General features: G+C 40.4%; 2 protein-coding genes across 2 annotated transcripts in view; one reads left to right on the plus strand and one right to left on the minus strand.

Annotated features, from left to right (window-relative positions):
- NT5DC1 (5'-nucleotidase domain containing 1) overlaps positions 1-25,963 on the minus strand; it is a 152,167-nt gene extending 126,204 nt beyond the window's left edge. Inside the window, exons 1-7 of the mRNA XM_075708187.1 lie at positions 25,871-25,963; positions 23,680-23,771; positions 21,874-21,945; positions 20,235-20,341; positions 18,812-18,891; positions 16,438-16,440; positions 15,022-15,103 (exon numbers count right to left, since the gene is read on the minus strand). Coding sequence (XP_075564302.1) covers positions 15,022-15,103; positions 16,438-16,440; positions 18,812-18,891; positions 20,235-20,341; positions 21,874-21,945; positions 23,680-23,771; positions 25,871-25,963 — 529 coding nt within the window. The remainder of the gene's footprint in view (positions 1-15,021; positions 15,104-16,437; positions 16,441-18,811; positions 18,892-20,234; positions 20,342-21,873; positions 21,946-23,679; positions 23,772-25,870) is intronic.
- On the plus strand, positions 1,165-8,481 carry COL10A1 (collagen type X alpha 1 chain). The gene is made up of 2 exons (XM_009479501.2): positions 1,165-1,303; positions 6,593-8,481. The coding sequence occupies exons 1-2, from the start codon at positions 1,165-1,167 to the stop codon at positions 8,479-8,481; spliced, it is 2,028 nt and encodes a 675-aa protein (XP_009477776.2).
- Positions 25,964-26,221: the final 258 nt, after the last annotated feature.

Raw genomic sequence — 26,221 nt, forward strand, 5'->3', positions numbered from 1 at the left:
ATAGTTCTTTCCATAAACCTTTTACAGATAAATCCAAATGAAGCACTTAGAATTACCAACCTTACTTACAAGTTCATGATTTTTTCCAATGTTACCTCTCTCAGTTCTAAAAACAGAGGGGCCGTAAAATTTTAGAAAACACAAGCTATGAGCAATACAATTTCATCAACAATAAGAAATCCAAGGGAAGGAAAAAAAAAAAGGAAGAAAAAAAAACGTAACAGGATCTAGGATGACTGCCCAAAATAGCTTCCCCCACCCCTAAAAAACACACATATACACACAGATAATTACTGCTTACTGATTTTTGGGGAGGAGCTTATGTCCAGCAGTCACCCAACTAGGGGGAAAATTGTATAAATACTCAAGGGTGACACTTGAAATCATCAGCTTCTGCTCACTCACCAGTGGCAGAAGAACTCCTCAGTAGAGGAGGATTCACTGCTTTACCACTCTGCATTGGAGCTCCACAACATTTTGGTATGTTATGATTTAATTTAATTCTATTTGGTTTTGAAGGTAACTTCTACAGGATATGTGTTCTCTGGTTGGGGAGGAAGGGGAGTTGATATTTAAGGGCCAATGACAGCATCCTTACTGTCATTGGGGCTATTTGAAAGGCTACAGATAAAAGCCTGGTTTCAAGCAAGGCAATGTGAGATTTTTGCCACTGATGCTGAAGGAGCCAGGACTTCATGCTTCATTTGCTATAGCATCAGACAGAGGCAATAAGGTCGTGGTACAGCATCTATGTATTTCCACTGAAAACTTTTCTTCATTTCAGGGGTTTTGATATATGCAATGCCTGAACTTACTTTTGGAGCCCTAGTGTAACTAGGAAAATAATCACTGTTTCTGAAGACAGTGGTTTTAAATAGGCTGGCATCCATTTAAAATGATTCTTTCCCTAAGAGTGAGCCTATTGCCTCTAAGCTATCTATACAAGAGCTCTATCATTCCATGTGATAGCAATAATGATTCCATTTTTCTTAGAGGATTTTTCAGAACTAGTGAAAGCAGGAGGAAGTAAGCACAAAATAATGTTACTTTTGATACCAGTACTTTAAGAAAACTAATTTATTCACGCACAAGAAACAGAACTGGACAGCTTTTCTTTATAACAAACTTTTTCTCCCCTTTCTGACACAGAACGGATTTGGAAACATGCATTTACAAATATCTTTACTGCTGCTGTTTTGTCTGAACATTGTCCATGGTAGCGATGGATATTTTTCTGAGCGATACCAGAAACAATCCAGCATCAAGGGGCCACATTTTCTACCATTCAATGTAAAGAGTCAAGGTAAGTTTACTATTTTTTGATAATAAACTAACACAATTATTGCTGGTGGGTCAATGCATGAACAAAAGCTCCTTGTTTATACTACTGGTATTCAACTTTCACTAACAGTTTAGGTTTATCAAAATAATGTCATCACTGCAGAAAGAACTGGCAGCAGCTCTGGCAGTTGCCTCCTATTCACAAAGATGCACACTTGTCACAGACAAATTTTTTTCTTTCTTTTTTTCCCCCACAATAATCAGTAAACACATATGGAACCGAAACAAAATCACAGCTACAGATCTCCTCTTCAGTAGTGGGAATAATACAACGTGATTGTGTACATAATTATGTACAACACTGTAATTATCCTCAAATTTCTTGACTCAACACTGGGGTTTCTAACAATAGACCTGTCATCTACAATATTTAGAAAGAACTTTTACATATTCTGTCATGTTACCTCTATTCAAAACAGATCTTAGGTGTGCATTTAAATATATATCTGATGCATATGGCCAAATGAAGACCTGTTCAAAGCCTAGAAAGGCAAAATAAATTAATATATAATCATAAAAACATGACATAAACCTCTACATAGTTTTTTTCATGAGTGATTTAAACTTATACTTTAATTATCAGAGTAATCTCATAGCAATATAGCAAATCTAGCTTTATTATAAAAAGTTCTCTTCATTTCAGAAATCAGTCTTATTTTATAGGCAGATTGTATAGGCAATATATAATTGCAATGCTATACACTGTGACATCTTACTTCTTGGTATCCCCTCTGTCCTTATAAGTCAAATGGATGGCTATATTTAGTGTTCGAAACTGAGTTCAGTTTTACTTTTCCATGCTTAGGCCAAAGATTTTTTTAAAAAAAACTTGAAATCAAAACTTCTGACTTCCTAGGTGTAGGTTTTATTTGATGAATTGTCCCCGAAAGGATGATCAGTAGTCTCTATTCAAAACTGAATTGTATCAAAACTGTATTAAGAGAACTGAATCTTACTTGTAAACATCCCTCTCTCCCCCCAAAGAACAACATTATTTTCTTTCAGGCATCAACAGGCTATTCAGAATAGCTTTCACTTTTGCTGTATCCCATCTGCTTTAATTGTAATAATCATACTTGGGTAGAAATGAAGAAGCTGAATGAGGAACTTGGAAGACAGGATTTGCAAATCAGCTTCTCTTCACCAGAAAAAGAACCTTTTAGGCTGTATCTGCATTAGAAGATAGGGTAGCACAACAGAAGCAGATCTGGGGAGCAGAACAGTTGCTGCTCAGGACACAGCATCCGTATTACCTTCATTTAGGAGGTTTCGTTTCAGAATACCTGTAGTCTGATCCTATGGACTGCATGCTCATGAAGAGCACACATTGAGTCCAAAGATGCAGCCCTGGCCTCTCCCCAAGCAGCTCCAGCCCAAGTGCCCCAAGAATGCTCTGCAGTAAGAACCAAGTGAAAGCAGCACGGCTGGGGAAATTTACCCCCAGAAATGTTCTTGGCTGTACCAAAACACTGCCAGCACACTCAGATTTAATTTAGGTCCATGTACATCAACAGCTACTCTGAGAACCTGCTAACTGGAATTCCCACTGGGTTAGAGTTGCATTTCGTCCCCCTCCCCTCATTACATTTTCATAGCGTTTTTCCACGACTTTATTCAGAATCATTTACATATTTACATTAAGTGAAGTACAATATTTACTCAGTTATCCTCTACCATACTTCTCGTCTCCTCGTACTGTTTCCCCACCCCCCCCTATAGAAAACATTTGGAAAGGAGGAAACCAGCAGCAAATTAAGAAAAAGAAAGGAGCAGGGTAGACAGGAAATGGGGTGAAAAGGGGGAATGAATTGCCCTAAAATAAGTTTTCATTTTATATACTAACACAGAATCTAATGTGCATGAAACTTCATAATGAGAATGATTATATCAGCATGTGACAAGTATAAAATGCTGTCTATTTAAGAAAGGTAACAAAAGCTATATAATAGACCTCAAAAGCAGGAACAGTCTACAGTTTTACAGACACGGGAGTCCAGTCATCAAAATTGCTTGACAAATCTGCATTTGAGGACCAAGCGTCAAAATGGAGGACTGGAAAACCACTGCTATTCTTCAGTCTGGAAAACAAGCATCCTATAGAGAGTTTTTAAAGAGTTTAAAGAGGGCAGACTGTTAGAGATCATAATTTCTAGTCTGAGATGATCATAGAAGAAGAAAACAGGAGACTACAGAACAAAATTCGTTTAACTATTGTCTAGTGAGTTCCTCCATATGCAAGTAGCTCAAGTAGCATATGGCAAGCTTTTCATCATAGCTTACTTTTCCTATTTGGTCACCAAACATTGGCTTATAGACATTTAGTTACTAGTAAATTCTCGTTTTAAAAATCTTATTCTAGACAGCTCTCCAGCCAGAATATATTTGCCTTTTCTCTATGTAGTTAGTGTTACTATTCTTTAAATATACCAGGACACAATTTTTAAACCAGTAGCTCTTTGGCTTGAAATCTTTGAAAAGTCCTAGTTGAGAATAATCATTGAAGTAAGTCTGTTCAGCAATGCTTAAATAAGCCATTACGCAGTTTATGTTAAAATCTTCATACTTAATTCAATAAATAGGGTTTGACTGCACTCAGAGAACATAAACCAATTTTGCATCAAGATATGTGCCAATACATATAAAAAGAGTAGCCAACCACTACTTCAATTTTCCTGGTAAAACTCCTACTTAATTAATGTGTTCAGGTGTCGTTTCCTCAGAGGACTTACCATTGTCTCTAGACAGCACAGTACCAGACATTTTCATTTAAAAGCAGCACAACTTTGAAACAATATAGCTCCTCACAGAAAATCTCTATAACAACATGAACACTGACAAAGCCTTTAGCATCTTATCAAAAAAGGCAGCAGCCACCCACCACTTTGTGAACTTAGGACTGATATAAAGTTGCATCTAAAACATAGTAAAAAGCAAGAGAGAGAAGCACTCTGAAGCTAAAGTCTGATGTAATTTGTGACCAAAAAAAAAAAATTAGATCCAAGTGCAATAACTGCATGTTAGTTAAACACTGCTAAATAAAATGAATGTTGCCCCCCTGAAGAAATTAAACTCACTCTGCTAAACAATGAAATAAATTTGGTAGGCCTGGTCATAGTTCCTTGAGTTATCATTATGAAAGGGCAGGCCTGGCTGAGGTCACTGTTGTCTTCTGCCAAAGTACCCACATAAATGCTTCGTTTTGGATTCTATGCAGTTGATGGAAAAAACCTATTCCTATTTTTCCCCTAATGCTTTACAACTCAAACAGCATTAGCTCAGGAACCTGTTTAGGTATTTGTATTGAGGCTTTTATCTGACCTGCCTGTGTTCTCTGATGTGAACAGATAGTTTTTGAAGTTCTATCCATAGATAGAACCTATGGAATAAATTCCGAGTCCTCCAGTTGAGTAAGCTGTTTTCACTGATGGCAGCTCTCTTATCTGTGGTGAAGAGAATATGTGTAACATATAAAGAACGTTTACATGCCACTTCTGCTGCAGGGTATATGTTAATTCTCACAGGCTTAAGCCTTTTCCAAATCATTTTTCATACATGTAGTTCTTAAAATTTGCCATATCTTATGTCACCTATATAACAAGAAAACCAAATTGCAATTGTACCCTACTAAATCTGGGAGTTCAGTAGTAAGAAATCCAACAATATCAGTAAGATACCAAAGACTGCACCAGACTTGTCACTGGTACTCACAGATTCCACAACCTCCTTTGCAGCTGAGAAGGATGCGTGTTTGCATTTTCAGTTTGTCAATAAATCACAGACATTCCTTTCTTCCAATGTGTAGAATTTTAACAACTATCTTCCTTTCATTGCCTTAAGGAGGATGAGATAGAAAGGTGTGCAAAATAAGGTGATATGCATTTGTGCTGATTTTATGCACCAGCAAAAAAGAAAATGCACTCTTTACACTTGGTAGATAAGAACAATTTCCCTAGCAATATAGGAAGAAGGCAACCTTGCAAATCCAGTATCAAACAAAAATCAAATGTATTTCATATAGACATCTCTATTTTTTAAAATACAATATGTACAAGAATAGTTTTCTTCCTCCATCTCATTTTTGGTTCATCAAGACTAACCAGAGATTGGAAAAAGCAATTTATTATCTAAGAGACAGCAGAATAGTCATTGCATAAACTTTCAGATATATATACACACACACGCTGCTCTCTTTAAGAAACTGAAATGCAAACGTTAGCTGATCCAATTGTTGATCTTACCAATCTTTTCTAAATAAGCAAACAGAGTATGTTGTCATTATAAAAAAACAGAATCCAGGCTTTTCCTATGCCCCTCAGTTTTCATTTTCAAAATGACCTCTTAAATTAACATTCATCACAGGTATGTCATTTCATTCTATAATGCTGCCGGTTGCTGCAAACTACTCAAGTAGTCTCACAATATCCATGTTAATCTTGCCTGTAATGTCCTACAAATCAGCATCCTAATTCCAGCAGGAAGCTGCAAGCTCCCCCAAAGTGCACAGAAGACTAAGCAGTGAGCTTGTTTGTTTATTCCTCTATTTGTGACATTTGGTTAAGTGGCTCCACCTGCTGTTTTAATAACTAAGAAAATGAAATATTATTAAAAAAACAAAACAATGCTGGAATTCGGACTGCAGTAAGATGAATTATCAGTTGTGACCTTGCCATGGTGTGAAATGTTTATGACAACCAAAAATCTTTAAGACAGTATTTGAAAATACAACATTCATACGTTTACAAAAAAACCCAGAGCCATGGCCCACTTCTGGAAGTGTGAGGGGGGGAAAGGACAAAAGTCTCACTACTTAGATGTAGCACCAAGTAGTTTCAGAAAAGCAGCTACACCAGCACAGGAAGCTTTCTCTGGTTTTGTTCATCATCAAGATGCAAGTCTGATAACTTGCTGAATCAGTCACCAGGTTTTTTTCTTCCTTAATAGTTCGCATCTACTTGAACAGCATCTTTTAAGCTCTCTGATGACCCTACATGTGTTGAAGCCAAAAAAATTTCTAAAGGCCTTGTAGCTCACAACACAACTCCAACACATTTGCACTTCTTAATTATTCATATAAGAGCTCTGAGACACTTTTGCCCTGAACGTCAGGTTCTCAGTGACCAAACACAGTATGAGAAACTTGACTTCTGTGAGGTTCAAATTAAGTTAACCCTTCACACATTTCACTACCATGCTACAAATCTGCAAATCTGCTGTAGCTGCCCTGGTTGACCTGGTTTCCTTTCTCTCACAGGCGTGCAGATAAGGGGTGAACAAGGACCCCCTGGTCCCCCAGGCCCTATTGGACCAAGAGGACAACCAGGTCCTGCAGGAAAGCCAGGGTTTGGAAGTCCTGGTCCCCAAGGTCCCCCTGGTCCCCCAGGACCACCTGGATTCTCTGCAGTTGGAAAGCCAGGCATGCCAGGTCTACCAGGAAAGCCAGGAGACAGAGGACTCAACGGTGAGAAAGGAGAAGCTGGACCTGTTGGGCTCCCAGGCGCCAGAGGGCCACAAGGACCCCCCGGCATTCCTGGCCCCGCAGGATTGTCTGTTCCTGGCAAGCCAGGACCACAAGGCCCTCCAGGAGCTCAAGGGCCGAGGGGCCTCCCTGGCGAGAAGGGAGAGCCAGGTATCCCTGGTATAAACGGACAAAAGGGAGAAAATGGATTCGGCATTCCAGGCCGCCCGGGTAACAGGGGTCTTCCAGGCCCGCAGGGGCCCCGGGGCCTCCCTGGTCCTGCTGGGGTAGGGAAGCCTGGCGAAAACGGTCTTCCAGGTCAGCCAGGTATGAAAGGTGACAGAGGTTTACCAGGCGCACCCGGAGCGGCTGGTATCCCAGGTCCCCAGGGTCCCCCAGGAGAACCTGGAGAAGCCGGTGTCGGCAAGCCTGGGCCAATGGGACCACCAGGAGCAGCAGGCATCCCTGGAGCCAAAGGACACCCTGGACCTGCAGGCTTGCCTGGATCGCCAGGTCTTCCAGGATTCGGAAAGCCAGGCTTGCCAGGGATGAAGGGACACAGAGGGCCTGAAGGTCCTCCTGGCCTTCCAGGACCTAAAGGAGACCAAGGCCCAGCTGGTGTGCCAGGAGAACCAGGGCCTGCCGGGCCACCAGGGAACATGGGCCCTCAAGGACTCAAAGGCCTGCCCGGTGAGAACGGCCTACCTGGACCCAAAGGTGACACGGGCCCTGCAGGTCCCCCAGGATTCCCAGGAGCCAAGGGTGAACGAGGCCTACCAGGATTAGAGGGAAAACCAGGATACCCAGGCGAGCAGGGTCTTGCTGGTCCTAAGGGACACCCAGGTTTCCCAGGTCCAAAAGGCGACACTGGCCATGCTGGGCTACCTGGCTTGCCTGGTCCAATGGGTCCACAAGGAGTTAAGGGAGTGCCAGGCATCAATGGTGAGCCGGGCCCCAGAGGGCCTTCAGGAATACCTGGGATCAGAGGCCCCATCGGCCCCCCTGGCCTGCCAGGAGCCCCTGGCGCGAAAGGTGAGCCAGGAGCACCAGGACTGCCAGGCCCAGCAGGTATTTCTACAAAAGGCTTAAGCGGACCCATGGGACCGCCTGGACCCCCCGGGCCTAAGGGCAGCAATGGAGAGCCTGGCTTGCCAGGCCCCCCAGGTCCTCCTGGTCCCCCTGGCCAAACCGTACAGATGCCTGAAGGCTATGTTAAAGCGGGGGAGTCTCGGGAGCTATCAGGAATGTCTTTCATGAAAGGAGGAGCAAACCAAGCTCTTACAGGGATGCCTGTGTCTGCTTTCAGTGTCATCCTCTCAAAAGCCTACCCTGCGGCAACAGTTCCCATCAAATTTGATAAAATCTTGTACAATAGGCAGCAACACTATGACCCCAGAACAGGAATCTTCACCTGCAGGATCCCTGGACTGTACTATTTCTCCTACCATGTACATGCAAAAGGAACAAATGTTTGGGTTGCACTCTACAAAAATGGTTCCCCAATCATGTACACTTATGATGAGTACAAGAAAGGATACCTTGACCAGGCTTCGGGCAGTGCTGTCATTGATCTCATGGAGAACGATCAAGTATGGCTCCAACTGCCCAATTCAGAATCTAATGGTCTCTACTCCTCTGACTATGTTCACTCTTCTTTCTCAGGTTTCCTATTTGCTCATATCTAGCAACATCCCACTTACACTGTCCTGACACTCTCTTCTTCAGACCATTTTAACAGGGCACTGATCTGATTCATCACTAGCAGGTCATGCAAATTCAGTTTTGCAACAGAAATGGAAGAGGGAGCGAGAAGGTGGAAGAGATTGTTCAAACCTAGTAGAATAATATTGTATGTTTTTAGAGAATTGTCACAAGAAATTTGTTTCAAATGATGATCAATTGTCCAACTGAATGCAACATTAAAATTTTATGAATTAATATAATGGACCAGTCTTTTTTTTAAAAAAAAGGAAAATCGGAATTTCTAACTTCTCATAACACAGCAAGTACCTGTTCCAGGACTCTTGATCATACTTCACTTTACTTGAATTAACTGAAGGTATTATTCAAAGTAAACAATCTCAGATACAGCACGGTCATCACAACAGACAGATAATATACTTCAGCAACATTAGTTTGCTGTCAGCTTCATCTTTAAGCTATCAAACAGGAGTCAAGAAAACACAACTCTAATATAGCGCATACCACGTCACTGTTTTAATTTAGTTCCACTTTTCTCATTAATTAATAACTATCTTGCAGAAAGGTAGATTTACAAATTATTACCTGTTACTGAAGATCTCAAACTTTCGCAATATCAAAAGCAACCAGATTTGAAGCCTAGAAATCTACCCAACTGTCTTTGATGTGCATTTTGTAATCTGCAGCAACAAACTAGTTCAACATTTTTTTAAGCACCTAACATTCTGTAAAACTACAATGTTCAGAGTATAGTAAAACAACTATCACCAAATCCAGAAGAGCATATCTTCACATGCATGCAGACACTCAGAATATCACAACAGCTTTACCACCCCAAAATTGGAGACAATCTTTGCAATGTTTTTCCCTGAACAGTTCATGGGACTATATTTTACTTAAATGGTAAACGTATCAGATGATCACAGTAATCAGTCAGTAGACATAATCATATTCACCATACCTATATCCATTCATGTCTCAAGCATTAGACATTACACTAATCTGTTATGGCACTATGAAAAGTTAATGGTATAAAGTAAGTTAGCTTAGTAAAATTAGTGCTTATAAATTATCTTATAAATTATACTTATAAAGTATCATATACATCAAAACCTTATAAACTCAAACTTACTTTTAGCTTAATTTTTTAAACAGAAGTTTTTAATCACTTGAACTAAAAGTATGTAAGCTCATGTTTAAAAGTTTTGCAATACCACCATTTCTTCATGAAAGCAGAACCTAAGGCTTGTTATGTTGCATACATTTGAAATCAGCAGTTTCCCAAGTACTTGGTAATATGTTGGGATTAATAAAAAAAAGTGAGGACACCTTTATTTTGATCCATAGTCAGCAAAACTACGTAATGTTTTGGAAACTGTAAAGAACTACCAAGAAGGTAACTTTGCAGAATTGTTTTTTCTCCCCTTATTAAGTGCTGCTGGATAAGGAAGCCTGTGGCTTAGGCTATACTTTGGTAAAATAATAAGCGCTTAAGTAGAGAGTGTAACATGAGATCTGCTTATTTTAGCAGCCAAGTAGACCTAGGCAAGCAAATTGGTACTACTGTTATAAACATTGCACACAAATGTTTGTACGGAAATAACATAGTGGACAGTAACTCAATTAGTAAGTAGGAATCCTGTGATACCTTTTCTTTCAAGCCAAAAATAAAACTCAAGACACTTAAGTCTGAATTGTCTATTCCCACTTTTCTACCTTCCTGTTTTAGGCCAAATATTAATTATAGATCTCCTAAGAATTATCTCTTTTTTTGCATTAAACACGTTTTCCTATGCAGTCACTCGCATTAGTTCAACAGCACTTCCCAGTATTTAAACATAGCATGTGCTGCTGCCAATACATTCAACCAATCTGGCACTTTTGTTTCAGAAACAAATAGAGGCACTCCGTACTGGAGCTGGAAAATACTGCTCAGTAGTTGTAAATTGGTTACAACTGGTTAATTCCTTTACATCTGAAATGTATGCCAAAGCGCATGTCTAAAATTGTTGGACATGCTTGGTGCTCAGCAGTACATTACTGTCCTGTGATTCCAATTAGCTAGTCTCTGCACAAAAAACTGGGCCTAGACAGTATTCTTAAAGGCATGGTTCACCAGTTCTTATTGTCCACCCACTTGAAATCAGGTTTTGTCCTTTAACGACTTTGTTCCTTGAATGAACACATAGGACTTCAAATAAGTCTACAGCATAGTAGCTCAGGCCCATCTTTTTGAAGGCTTTTCATAATTGTTTAGACATAAGAGATGCTTTCTTAATGCCTTTAACACTAAAAAGCTAGAGATTACACACCAAATCGTGGCACAAGCACAACTTCTACCTTGATTTTTAGCTTTGGATACTCAATTTAGAGGGAGCCTTGAGAAGGTTTGTAAGATTCGTAAATTTATTTTTTAATATTTTCTCCACATGAGGATCAGCAATCTACCTAAAGATAAAGCTCTTCCAGAAACCACGTCTTTTCTGAATCATGGGCATAGAGGAAAGAAAATCCAGTATGAGACGAAAATGAAAACATAATAGCCTGTAATAGTATAAAACTCACTTCGAAAGGCTTCAAAAAGATTTCTGAGACAAATTTCAGTAGTTCTTAAGTGTTCAAACACATGAAGCACCCAAACAATCCCTTCTGTATTTAGCTGGAAAGCTCAGCAGAGACACGTAACAAATTTGTTTGCTTCTATCTTTGTTGCCATTTTCACAATTAAGACAAACAATGATCTCTCATCACTGGACTACATCAACATTAGGAATTTCTAATGCTTTGTAGATTTTTTGGAGGATTCCTTCCTTTTGGTCAGAAAAGCATCTTTGCTTTTTGTTTGTTGTATTTGAAGTTGCCTATAAAGGATATAATGCACATATTACAGATATCTAGATCCACAATCTTCTGCCAAGACAACAGGGTAATACCATAACCTGCAATCAAAAACATCTGTCTGTGTGTGTATATGTGTGTGTATGCATGCATTTTTGGGGACAGAATGGAGTAGTTTAGAAAGATCCAAAGTTTTCCTCCCCAAAGTAACACTTCCTGTACATCAGCATACCACTTCAGAATACTGATTAATCACATAAAAGACAAAAAACAAGTTACTAAAAAACAGGTTTTAAGTCTAGCACTTTCTTTGATAACTTTCCTTTTTGTAAAAGAAGGTCAGAGGCAAATTTCTCTTTTTATGGGCAATTTATGAAGTCTCTGCTGCCATGTTAGCCATGATCTTTTTACTTCCAAAATGAAATATAATCTTATGAACTGACTGAAAATATTAGAAATATATCATTTTCACTATATAACAACAGATGCTATGGTTTTCAAAAGTGTCAGGGAAATGACAGGAAAAGACAATCATGGAAGACAGAGAGAAAGCAGCCTTTAAGAGAAGGCATTTTACAAAATTCTGCTATAGGAAGTTTTATCAGGCAACTTCCCCCTACAAAAACTATTGATTTTTCTGTCCAAACATCACCAAATCTGAAATTTTTCATGTGGAAATAATTATACAATACTTCAAACCCTCATTACTCCTCTAAAGATCAAATTTTGTTTCCATAATGTGTTGTGGACCTTTGCCCACATATTTATACAGTGTAAAATACATCGCCATATGCCATTTATTTTAAAATTGCTCTTTACTAGTTTATACAGAATATAAACCAAGTGAAACGCATACAAACTGATGTTAATCACCTTAAAGCTGCAAAATATTTCAGTAATAAGTTAAAGATTTACAAAAAGGATTACTGAAGGAATTTAATGCTCAACTTGGATATCAATTGCAGAGGGCATTCTTGCAGGTATTACTAGATAAGAAATGACCATTTTGAAAACACAACTATCTGTGTTCACTGCTATGTGCCACCATGCTTTTCTGATAGTATTAACAGATTTCCGCCAAATTTTTTTGAGTTATTCCTCAGACAGAAAGATCTGAACAACACAAGACTGTTTTGGAACCCTCTTCCTCTACAAGCCTCAGTTCTTCACTTTTTTACAAGTAGAAGAGTGGGTTAATACCCTTCATTAAGCTGAGTCAGGACAATCACACCTATCTGGAAGAGCCATCCAAAAAAAATACCATAGGGCAATTATCTAAGGCAATTACCATAGCTAAGACAATGAAAAGCAAAATCCACCAGACACCTGATTATGATCAAAGAAACCATGTGAAAACCAGAAGGGACATAGAGAAACAAGGGCATACTGACAACAAATCAAAGTGACTTGCAAACACTTAACAGATTTCAAAAAATAAAATAGTCAGTCGTTCTGCTCTGTCACTGACAATGGCACTACTAAGACAGCAAGCGTTTCAACTTGGGAACTTTGTGTCTCCTCAACTGACCACTTAATAAGTTTGCTTTAGAAATTTTACCTTGACTAACAGTTACTGAGCCCTGCTTTTCTCTCAAGGGTTAAACCCTCTACAGGGCATCGAGGGCATGGAATTAAGTCAGGATGCTGTGGTTTTCCGGCCAGGCTCTGGACTAAGAAAGACGATGGGGCTTCCCGGTATCTAGATGTTGGGCTGCAGCCAGATTTAGGAGTTTCCTCAGGAAGTTATGTTAAGCTTGCAGCAGAGAAAAAAAAAAAAATCTCTTTGGCACAAACTTGTGACAGAAGATTAGTACTGTTATTCTCATTTCACAGAGGAACCTGAAGCAAAAAGAGATACTTCATGGGAATATCACAGGTAAGTGTACAGGAAGAAATTCTCTGGTTCTTCTGACTCTGTTCAGTGTTTTTATCCACTGGACCACATTATTAAAAGGAAAATAAGACCACTATGAAGCCTGTCAAAGTGATGCATGACAGAGCATAATACTTTCATATATTAAAATATTTAAGTAGCGTGTACAACCTGCATTGTTTTACTTCTGATTTTACAGAGTTCTATCCAAAACAACTCATGCCTATCGGTTACTATGTTTTTCTTATATTTTTAACACTGTTGTGCATGTGCCTCATGACTTTTTAAATAGAGATTCAGGTGAATTAAATTAAGTACCAATTCTGATAGTAGTTAGAAAGGATTAAGTCATATCACACATTCATTTGTATGCAGATTCCATGCTTACATACACAAACAGGTACCGGATAGGTAGGTATATGCATAAACATACACATGTACTCACAAATAGACACTCACAGAAATAAACCGAAACTATTATGTCTGATTTCAAAGATCAGACTTTAACTTCTGCTTGATCTAATTAATTTCCAAAGAACACATTATTCTTTTTGCCAAACACTGCACGATCCACACCTTTTAAAACAAACAGCTTTCATGATTTGCAATAAGAATTAACAAAAATGCTAAAAAATAGTTACAGTTGATTAGGATTGGTTTCATATCAGCAGAAAACAAAGGATATGTTTATTTCATGTATGAATAAGTTCCTAGAGGAATTCTTAACTACCAAACACACTCTAAGCTCCAATGGAAACACAGTAGCAAAACCAAAAATATTTTAGGAATATCTCACTTTCTTTTAGAATATGCATCCTGACATCAACTTCTATTTTTGTTTGGAACCTCTCTGAGACAATTTTGCTTGAAAGAAATAGAGAAAGTAGTAGAGCTCTGGTGAACAAAAGGTTTTAAGAAGATCCAAACTACACCTGTGCCTAATAAATGTTGCATGAACAGAGGTAATTCTATCAAAAATATTATCAGCAAAATTATACAGAATTCTGAACAGATCTGCATATAATCTTTTGACAACCCTCCCACCCCCCCCCCCCCCAGTTAAAAATAATTTCAATTACTGTGCACACAGGCAAGATGATTAACCTTTATTCTCAACTTATTATTTTATATGCCTAATAAAAACTTGGAAGTTAAGTCTGTGAAGGAGGAAAAGCATTTCTAGTGGAAGGCTATCAAAGATGTTTTCCAACTCTAATTTATATTACAGTATTATAAGGTTTGCTTTGGATGGAGGAAGGCTATTATTAAAAAAAATTCCTCTGCAATTTCTAGTAAATTTATAACAAAATAACAGAATTTTAAAAAGATTTAAAAAATAGGAAAACAATCTCCTCACCACTGTGTCAATACTACATGAGGAATTATAACCAAAACTGGACCGCCAAAGAAAATTATCAAATATTAGTTACTACTCTTAATTTTTTTTCCAATACATTTCTGATTTTATTAAGGAGTACAACACCACAAGGAACAGAATCAAAATACAGTTCAAGGATGCCCACATTACCATACCAATCATGGGAAGAAATAATTTTTCCTCTAAACTCAGTGAAGTAGCACATCACAAGTGTTGTTAAAAACAGCAAAACAGTTCCAGCTAAACTAAATAGAAATAGTAATGATAAAGATGCTCTGTTTCAGGATAAACATGTGTCTACTATACAGGCATCTGTAAGCTTGAAAAGTAAGAGCTCTGCTGAGTAGCCTACAGTGTACTTGCAAATGTATTTGTTCTGGCAAGCCCATATAATATTTTCAGCTAGTATAGTAAGTTTTCAGTGAACCCACTTACCTTTAAAAGCTGTTATTTTATAATTGTGCTGGATAGCAGCCACCATGTCCTTCCAGAAGTCATATTTGTTCTGACCATCATGCTGTAAGTGTCAAAAGGAACCTAGTCATTATATCAAGTATCAGCTATTTCGAGTTTTCATATTGAAACAGTGACAGGAATGCCATTAATAAACAAAAGTATTTTGAAAATGGAGTAAAACAGTCTTAGACAGTAGGATTCAGGAGATCAGGACTCAGTACCCAGCTTGACTGTGAACTTTGGGTAGCTGCAGACAAGCTATCTCCCTGCTTCAGAAGGATATGGTGGGGTGGAGGGAAGAAGGGGAAAGGAGAAAGGATTCATATTTGTGAGGAACTCTAAAACGTTACAGGAAAAGGGGGCATCAGACAGAGCAGCAACTTACTGAATGAGCCATTCCACTGACATTTGGGAAAAAGAAGCGCCTAGAACTGCAAATACTGTACTTAATTAGCAGGTTGACATTATCTACAGCCTGGTACTCTTATCACCTTCCACCCTCAGAACTGGCAAAACCCTTCACTATAATTTAGAGGTAATACCCTTCTGCCAACAACTCCACCCCAAACACCGTACGAAACACTCGTCCCGAAGCCAGGCTGAGCAGCACTGCGTTACGTTGTACTCTGAAGACTGCCAAAGCGCGCCGCTGGCAGAAGGGCAAGCGATGGAAGGGGATCTGCAAGGGAAGGGGATCTGCGCTTGCGAACAGCCGCTCGCCGCTCCCGCAAAGTCGCCCAGGCGCGGAAGAGCTCCAGCTGACCTCAGCCGCCCTTTCAGCATCTCACCGAGGGAGAGGAAAGGCTTCTCAACCAGCTGAGCCCCACAGCACTCCCAAACTCCACCGATTTTAGGAGCGCCGAATTCAACACAGAGGCAATTACACAGCCAGCCAATATTGAAGAGCAGAGGATTAGCTACGGAGCCTGTAAGAGGTGCCCACAACTACAAGGTACCAGGCAGCAGCAAAGCAGGTGGTATGGTTTCTTTGAGTTTTAACGCTGTGGAAAGTACCATGTAGTGTTGTTACAGGCTTTCCACGCCTACACTAGGATAAATTTCAATGCAACTGTTCACAGATTTCATGGCATTGCCCTCTGTGTCCTGACAACTGCACTGATACCTGAATAACAACCCATTTTGTAAGAATAAAGCATTTTCTAGAGAGGGAGACATTCAGAAACTGGAAAAAAAAAAACCCAACCAACCTTAACATCACCAACCAAAAGCATGTAGTTTATATGCACGGAAGTACACTGCTATTTCAGGCTTAATTTGCCATGGAGGCTTCCAGAAGAATAGTCCGCCCTTAATTTCACAACGAGCAAGTGACACAAACAAGGCCTTTTGTGCACAACTGACAAGCACGATGGCAGCCTGCTGCTTAACATCCACTAGCTCTACACAGCTCAACTTTGTAATCTATCCCTACAGCAAACCACCACAGAAGTACATAAAAGGACTAACAGAGAGAAAAGCTTTCATATATATCAAATTTCAGTTAGCTGCTAACCAAGGTCATGATTCAAAGCTGTGTTCAGCAGATGCTGGGGAGCACCCATCTGTCTAGCGGCGATGGCACTAGCCTGTGCTAGCACTAACCTTGGGACAGACAGACTCAACTGTCCACTCCCCTCACACTCCACATGGCCAACTTGCTCCTTAGTTTGGAGTTTTGGGGATTTTTGTTTGGTTCTTTTAAAAAAACATCAGTGCAATGAGCTAACAGTTCCTCAGAGTGCTGTTTTAAGGACAGATGGATACTAGTTTAAAAGTGGGTACACTTCCTTCAAAACATTTGACCTCAGAGAAGACTAAAATAACTGTCAAACTAATTCCTTGCAAATCTACAGCTGTTGCATATGAGACGTCCAAGAAAACAGACGGCTTCTCAGAAAGCAGAGAGAAAACGGTGTGCATACCCATGCAGTCCATCAAGATTTTGGCAGTGATTATCAAATGTGATTTCATTAGCTGAAGCATCAGACAAAGAAGTATTTTGTGTAGAGCTTCAACGCAAAGATCCAAAACATTAAGAAGCTCCTCTGCTTTGTCTGAAAATACATAAGAGTTCTGGCTCTGGACACAGCAAAACCAGATTCATTCTTAACAGTGTAGAGCAGCCCAGCATCCAACTCATGTCTAAACCCATTTTGAATCCAAACCCAGCGGTTCTCCCATCTGTTTCCAAAAGGAAGCATTCCTGATCCTAGAATGTTTTCTGACAATGATAAAAGAATAGCCCTTACTAAACAGGTTCCCAGCACAGGTAACAGAAGCCTCTACTTCCTTTCAGAAATGTGGAGGAAGAAAATGTGATGGTTTCTAAACCCTCAGGATGCAGCATGTTGCAGGCATGAGGGCTGGAGAGCCTACTACCTCCCGTTTTGCATCTTTCTCATCTAGTTGATGGTAACATTCCAGGGAATTACTGTGGCCCTCCTGTTGAAACTGGGCCAACACCCAGTAAAATATTCAAGAGCTGCTAGCTGACAAAGAGGATGCATGACCCACTTCCGGTAGCTCTCTAGAGAATATTGCACAGGTTTAATTCTCTCTGGCTGAAGACAGCACTGATCCAGGGTCAGTGTTCCAGCTTGCGAACTGGTAACTGAATGTGCAAACTTATTACGCACATGCTGTAACATGCTTTCTCGCAATAAATAGGTGATTTGTGCAAAGTCTAAATTAAATATAAAACGGAGTAAACCAATACAGATGTCACATCTGAGAGAGTTTTCTAAGCTGCAAACAGTAAAGGAAGGAGATTAATCAGGCACAAAATTAAGAGTCTTATGGTGCACCTGTCCTCAGTGCTTCCTGATAAGCTAGCTTTAGCTAACTCTTCATGCAGCACTTGGACTTAGGCAGCAATCTGCTCAGCATGCTATTTTGGAGTTGAGGCTAAAACATCATCAGCTGATACCCAAAGGGATCCCAGATACCCATGTCGCAGCTCTGAATTTCACTCTGCAGACAAAGTTTTGTATTTGCAGTTTTCAGTGCTGCAGCACTTCAGCACCTTTAGCCAGAAGATTGGATCAGTACTCTTTTGACACCAATACACTTACTGTACGAGAGAACCCTCTCCTGCACCCAGCTGCACACAAGTTACAGATTCAAGCCACACACACAAACACAACCAAATCAATAGCATCGAATTTCAAGGGTAGGATTTCGACATTCTATTTAAAAAGCAGTCAAAAAGGTTCAAGCAGTTGTATTTTCTGCCTTGAGAACTTAACTTATTGTTTAGCAGAGAAAAAAAAGGTTACTATTTTAGAGGTGTATTTACATCTGTGTACACCGATCAATACATTTAAGACAAAAACAAGTTTAAAAAAGGATGGAATTAAGCTTTCAACTCATTAACACCTTGCAAATTAGCAAACCGTGTTATTCAGAAGACTTACATTAGATTTAATTCAAGTATCATCAAGCATAATTAAAGGAGATTTTAAGAACTATATTCTGCATATCACAGAGTAAACCTGAGAAAACAGTGCGTTTCTATTCGTATCCTAATTATTTGTGCCCTCTTGTGGAAGTACATTTATTTTGAACATGCCATGTAGCTCGCAATTAGCTTTGGAGACAACTTTAATACACTAAGTCTGACATGAAAAAGTCCAAACAAGAAAAAAAGCTAAAGACCTTCATGTTGCTCAATACACTATTTGTATGCATTTAATAATGCATGCAAGCAAGAAGTGTGGTGGGGGAAGAGAAAGATAATGCAATACTTAATTTCAAACAATCCAGTTCTTACCTGGTCTAAGCTGTCCACAACCCTTGCACACAAGAGAGCTCCTGGCAGGTCAAAATAATTATCATACAAATAGTATTTAGCTGGAAAAAAATAATAAAAAAATTTCTACTTTTTTTTAAATCCTTATTGTATGTTTTAATCACAAATAAAAAAATACATTTAAATAATAGTATAAGCTCCTATTTGGATTTTACTGGTAATAAGCATTATCTGCTTCCCAGTCTTTGTTAGCCTTTATTCCCACTCCTGATTCTCATAATTGGCAACTGAAAGTTGTTCACCTATATCAGGTCAGTGACATTTTAAAAAAACATGTTAAGTTTCTAAAAGTTAAGGTGGAAGAGATGGGGGAAACGATGAGTTTTAAGAGTCAGGACAGTATCACTCAACTCTTCCAAAATATCTATTTCCCTAGCAGTGGAAACAAAAAGAAAAGGTTTGAGAAGTTGTTTTGGAAACATTTGGACAGGTCTTACACATAGTCTCGTCCTTCGCACACACATGCTGCAGACAGCACCTTAGCCCATGGGGAAGCATGCCCACATTATTGCGTAAGCCCCCAAAACAGAACAAAATCAGGAGGGTCCAAAGGTCCCGCCAGACCAAGGTTGTGTTCAGCAACTCTTTCCCAGGAGTGAAATGACTTAACTGGTGAGTGGGTTTTTTTGTATTCATGATCTTGTCTGTGCAATTCCTTAATATACCTAAGAGACAACTCAGCAAAGCAGGGATTAACATTCACAAGAGAGACCAAGTGCACTTTTCAATGAATAAGAAAGGCACATTTATTATATGACCAAAGGAAACCTTTCTCTTCTACCCTGTTGCAAACGATTACCTGCAGTTTAGAATAAGCATCACAGCAAGTTTATGTCAGCAAAATCTCAAGGAAAATCTCTTCGTTACATAGGACAATGCAACTTAACTGAGAACTTTATGTGTATTACTCGCAATTGACAAGATCAAAGTAAAATGGAGAGGAAGCACAGAGCAAGAACACAAACCTAGCCACAGTGCCTTCAAAGTGACTTCCATCTTAAAACTAAGAAACTTCAACTGCAGCAGGAGATTTTTAACAGATCCACTCTGTTCTTTGCACCTGCACCTAGGCTTCCAGTAACAGCACTGATGGTAATGAGTCAACAATTAAGAAAAATTTAAGATGTGCCAAATGTGTCCTAAATGAGACAGGCAGGTAATCTCAGTCTACTTCATCAAGGAACAATGTGCCCATCTCTATAACCAAAACACGCCTATAATGTCAGCTTACTTGCCACTGGTGACCTAAATTTAAGTTGAACTCCAGTATTAGAAGTTGAAAATACAAAAAACTAACTCTCCCGCAAAACATTTACCTATTCCAATAATTCACTGAAGGAGCCAGAGCAATTTCAAAGAAGAGGACATGCTAAGGTATAGCTACCTGAGCGGGAAACCATTCCACTGACTGTATTAAAATGCTTCCACTCCCTCCTTCCATACGTCGCCAGGAGCTCTTCGGATGTCATGCTCTTTGTACCATGGCTTGCCCTATTTGATGCATTAAGTTATTTATATTAAAAAAAAAAAAAAAAAAAAAAAAACAACAAACCAAAAACAGAAAAAGGTTGAAAACAGCTAAACTACTCCTCCTGCACAATAATGCATTGCAATTGCATACTGAGGAGGTGCATGCAAGTTGATCAGAAGTAACTCTCTTTATAACTTAGACGTTTCCCAGGACCTAAGCTTTTATCATATACATTACAGTCCTCGATAAAAGCCCTACTACACAGAGGTTTGGTTGGCTGGGGGCACGGCTACTGTGCCTCACCTGCTAACACAATCACTCTGTATTGCTCGAATGTTCTCAATTGTGTGAGGACACTCGCTATACTTGAACTATCAATATACGCTGCACAATAAAACACAGTGCAGAAAGCCTATACATCATTCTGAAGCCTGGTAACATTCACAGAGTGCAGGGCAGAACTGTGGAATAGTGCTAGTTTGAGCCCTGCAAGCAGCTGTGTAACACAGAAGTACGCATAAGCTTTTTCAGGAATTAAAAATCAACTAGCTTGACCACCAAATTGGGCCCCAAAAGAACACACAGACTCCAGTTTTAAAGCAAATGCAGGCAATGCTAGGAGAAGTAATCTTGTACCGCTCTTCCCTTTACTGTGGCATACCCTCCAGTCTTGAATTCTGCATTTAGCACTCCAAAATTCATGGTACCAAATGAATTTTGGGATACATAGCAGAGATCTGTGAGATCTGATTTTCCCTAGCATCTTCAATCTTCTCCCACATGCTATCAGGAAAAAAAAAGTAGAGTCTATCTTGAGTACTGAATTACACAGTTTTTCATTTTGGAAAAAAATAAGGGGGAAACAGGACTGGGATTGACATACCTTAGATATATTACTTTTCAGATTTGTGATTCAAAATAGAAGTCTTCTACGTTTAAAGAAAAAAAAAAAAAAGAGGGAAAGAGGAACTAAGGATGTACTGAAATGATGACTGAAGGCAAAATATAGCTTCTAAGAGAAAAAAACCCAGAATTTTGAAAGCAAATGTGTCAATTTCTGTGTTTAATTTACCTCAGGCTATTTAAATTATACGTTGTAAGCCTGCAGAATTTTGAATGCGTATGGTACAAAGATAATAGTGCTCTTGTTGTTAGCATTAGTCATTAGCACTGACTCTGAGTCAGGTTAATCACAATTCAAAGTAAAACCTTAACCTGGACCTTAGCAGAACTGCACAAAGAGTACACTGGTAGCCACTGAAAAAGTGAATTTACTTTCAAGATCAGTATACCCTCAGAGTCTTAGATGTTTATTAAAAATGAGATATTCTTTACTAGCAGCTATCATGGAAATATTATGAAAACCAGCATATGTAACATTAAGAGAAACTGAGCACCACATTACCAGGGAGTATTTAAACTTTTACATCTAATAAATGAGTGTATGCTGAAATTAGGATTTTAAGTATTTAATAAAACTGAGAGATGGCTTTCAGAAAGAGGATAAATTTTTTGTGTTTGTTTAACAAGATAAACTTATTGTTGATATTACCTTAAAACTGTTCCATCTTCTGCAAGTTTCAGGAAGTTTCCTTCTTCAATGTCCAACACCAAGCCTTTACAACTAAGAATAATTTTATTTTAAGGAAGAAACAAACAATTAATGCTTTCAGAGGAATGCCTTGTTATAGATCAGAACAGTGAAATGCAGTTACAGAAGGTATACATGCATGTGATGCTACACAAAAGCAGCATAGTCACAACCCTTCAAATACTTCCATGTTTGAACAATGCTCTATATATGCAAATACATATTACTACAATGAGGACTGGATTTCACTTACATAGCAAATTCCTACTAAATAAATCCAGTTCCATTGTTCAGTGAGTTCAGTGACTATTCATATAGATAAGGTTGGAGGATTAAGGTCCAAACATATACAACTAAGAAATGTGATATTTAAGACACTTCTGTTAAAGAAATACATTTTTTTTCTTGCTGGAGAGTCCCCTACTTATTAATAACTTGTGCTATCAGTCTAGTAATAAAGGAGAAAGGGGTAGAACATCAAAATGAGGCAACTGAATATCCAAGGATCACGTGAAGCAGAAGCATTGCCATGCTAGGCAGGGCTAACAAGGTGAAGAGTTGACAGCGTAGGACAGACATCCAACAAGAGCTGCTAACTCTCCTAGTAAATCTGTACCTTACAGGTAATTGAATCTATGCTCGCTTAGGTTGTTTGAAAAATTAATTCAGAGTTCAGTGGCTAGGATAATAATGAATAAACAAGACTGAGAAAGTAATGCCACCTTCATCCTCTGCTATAAGGTACCCAAAGGAAGAAAAGATACACCACAAAGGCAGCAAGCAGACCCCAGCCTTTCATGAATGACATCTGGGTGAGTAGCACCGACGTGCTGGCTACAAGAACTGCAGGCTTGCAGGTCCACGTTAATGACCCCCCAGCTCCAATAAGGGACTGAGGCTGAGATAGCTAGATCTTAACAAAGGATTTCATCCATCAGAGGCCTCAAAATATGAAAAATACAGATACATTGCTTGTCATACGAAAGTTGAAATCAATCTGGTTGGAAACTGTCCAGTCAAATCCTGAACTGTAACAACAACTGATCAAAACCATTCTCACAATAATACATGCATTACCTAACCCCTACCCCCCCCCCCCCCCAAAAAAAAAACCCACCACAACGCTGTGTTTCTCCTAAAAAATTTAGCAATTACATGGCCTTCAAGCCCCCACCCCCTTGGCCCAGATAACCACCTATTAAAGTTGGAAGATCAAAGATTCACATTCAAGCTCCTGCTCAGAGACCACTGAGCTCAGAGCAGCAACTTTCATTTCAGCCTTTTGCATCGCAGCTTTCTGCCTGACATGCCACCCAAGGGCTACCTGCTGGCACATCAACTTTCCTCAGTTCCTCAGAAGGCTGTTGGGATTATTCTGCCTCACACAAGCAAGAATGCTCCTGTCAAGATAAAAATTACTAAATTCTGATGGTTCCTGGATTTACCAGTTGAATTGAAGGTAGAAGAAAAAGGAGATATATAAACTAAGAGAGTAAGTCAGACTAAAAGGCTTGTGTCTAGACAGCTAGAAGCACAGACAAAGCAAGCTTGGATGCTCAGTTCTCTCTTCAAAATACCATGTTAGAAGTACCTCATGACAAATACTTGTTCAAACAAGTATTTAAAACTGTAATTTTGGATTTATCTATTGGGCTTGACAATCATAACAACAACCGCCTAATAAGAGAAACTAGTTTCCAAGCTTTGTAAAAGCTACAGCATAAGGGAAGTTATGAAGAAAGTTTCTGTTATTTTCAAAGTACTCACCAGAAGTCTAAGCTGTCTGGAGCTAGAGTCAGCAAGTCTTTGTCATAACCCTTCTCCGTTACCAGATACTGGGCAAAACTATCATATATTAACTACAAATGGGGAAAAAAAAAAAAAAAAAAGCATTAATTATATTGATTAAGTGAGACCAAAGATACTGCTTCCCTGGAAAGTGGCAAGATGGGAGTGTTAGTGCCTCCTACGCAAAATCAAACCAGGGACCTAGGGACCCTGCCCCACTGCCTCCCCTACTGGGAAATAGTGCCTGAGGGTGTTTTTGCCATGGCTGGAAAACAGCTCAAGATGCTCACACAACAGTTCTGGTGCCATGTGTCCAGCATAACCAAGTTTACAGCATTCTACCTTACTGTCCCCATGCATCAAGACTGTTGGGAAACCAAGATGGTAAGTACCTAAGACTAGTCACTACTCTCCCCTCCCCAGTCTTTTTTTGATTTTAAATTTTAAGTGTCACAGTTACTGAGACTCAACAAGAGGTTCTGAACCAATAAACAACTACCCTTGGGGGACACTTTATCCAAAGGAACATATTTTGAAGGACACGGGCAACTACTAAGTAAATTGTTATTAAGTTCAGAAAGAACACTAGTAAAGCCTGATATACCAGTCAGTGATTTATTAATGTAATGTCCTGGTGAAGTTGTACAAGAAGATCCACATAGATGCTGCCAGGTCCTTAAAGACCATACAAAAATAGTAATTGCTCCTTTTTTCTCATGATTCTTTCATTAAAGCTGTTCCCTGGCCTTTTTTTCTTAATTACAAAAGCTGCTCTTGGAATGAAATATGAATGATGTCTGAGAAAGACTAATATGAAGGTCAACACAGAAAGAGTAAGTACTAAGTGCGTCTTCAGCTGTGCCTGTCAGCATTCTTAAGTATTTTTTATTTCCAATAGATAAGGATGCATGCAGTGGGCATGCATCAGTCTGTCTCTGCATGCTGTGAGAAGATAAGAGTGAACTAAGTTTAGTAAATATTTTTTTTCTCTACTTGTTCATTGGTCGATTTTTTTTTTTTAAATCTTTTACTTATCAGTTGTCTAATGTCTGCCTTCACTGGACAAAATTCTTACCAGGAAGAATGTGCCTGTGCAAGTTATAATGTGTGTGGCATAACAGAAAGAACATGGAAGGTAAGTCTAGACTTGTGTAGTTTCCAGCAGGAACTTAAGAGCATGTACATTTTATAACTTGCTACTCTTGAACCCTTTTTTGTAAGAAAGATGCCTCTCTACAGAAACTCACTCACAGCCGAAGGAAGCAATGAAATTTTTCAACACAGGACGCACTGAACCATACATATTTATAAATGGAACACCTCATAAACATTTGTTTCTATACCAAATTCTGAAGGATCTTGCAATTAGCGTAGGAGTCCCATGCAGTGCAAAATGTACGGTCGGTGAACGGAGGCAAATAAAAGGGGAGAGGGGCACACCATGAGCATCCAGGACACAAGATAGCTCCGTGGCAAAGTCCTGACATCAACACAGAAGGACGAGTCAATGAAAGATTATCAGAGAGCTTAAAATGTGCCAGTCCGGGGGGGTGGGGGGGCGGAAAAAAAAGCGTCAAGGGTGGGAAGGCACAGCACATGACAGCAGTACCTCTCCGTAAGGGACAACAGGGCAAAGTCAGAGATGCTGAGTGCCCTTAAGCTCGGCGTGTTATTTTAAGCACCAGAAAGTTTGCAAAGGTCGCCTATCGAGAGTGCTGCGGGCTTCCAGCTCCGCCTGCAGCACCTCCAGATTTGGAGGAGGTGGAGGCGGGGGGGGGGGGGGGGGGGGGGGGTGTCTACCTTTTTCTCAGCGCCGCTACAGTTCGGAAAGCTCTCAAGAAGCACCATTTTCAAGGAAGAAGACATGGCTGTCCCCTTTGCTCGGGCAGAGGCCTGCTGAGGAAGCGGCCGGCGAGACACTGCACTTGTGTTTCTCCTCTCTTTTTAGGCTTCCCTAGGGGTACCGGAGCCAGCCGGCTCGGGGGTCCCGGCCCCCGCGCCCCCCCACGCCGCCCCGCGCTTCCCCTTTCGCTTGGGCAGGCGGCGGCGAGCGGGGCGGAGCGGAGCGGAGCGGAGCGGGGGGCCCCCGGCCCACGGCTCCCAGGCCGGGCCGGGCCAAGCCGTGCCGTGCCGGGCCAAGCCAGGCCGTGCCGGGCCCGCCCGCACTCACCCGTGCGGTCTGCGGGAGGTGGTACCGGCAGAGCGTGTGGTCCAGGTCGAAGCCCATCACGTCGCAGTCGGCCAGGGAGAAGTGCTGCTGCATGGCCGAGCCGCCGCCGCCGCGGGGAGGCGGGGGGAGGAGGCGGGAGGAGGAGGAGGAGGAGGAGGAGGAGGAGGAGGAGGAGGAGGAGGAGGAGGAGGAAGGGGCGCGGGCGGCGCTTCCTGCAGCGCAGCGCGGATGCGGTGCGGCGCGGCCGGACCCCCGCCTCCGCCCGGCCCGGCCCGGCCCTCACCTGCGCGGGGTTGGGGACGCCCCGGGGGCCGGGCCCGCAGCTCGGGGCGGGCGCACCGCCCACCGCCC

The sequence above is a fragment of the Pelecanus crispus genome, chromosome 3 (genome assembly GCF_030463565.1).
Source record: "Pelecanus crispus isolate bPelCri1 chromosome 3, bPelCri1.pri, whole genome shotgun sequence".
Classification (NCBI taxonomy): Eukaryota; Metazoa; Chordata; class Aves; order Pelecaniformes; family Pelecanidae; genus Pelecanus; species Pelecanus crispus.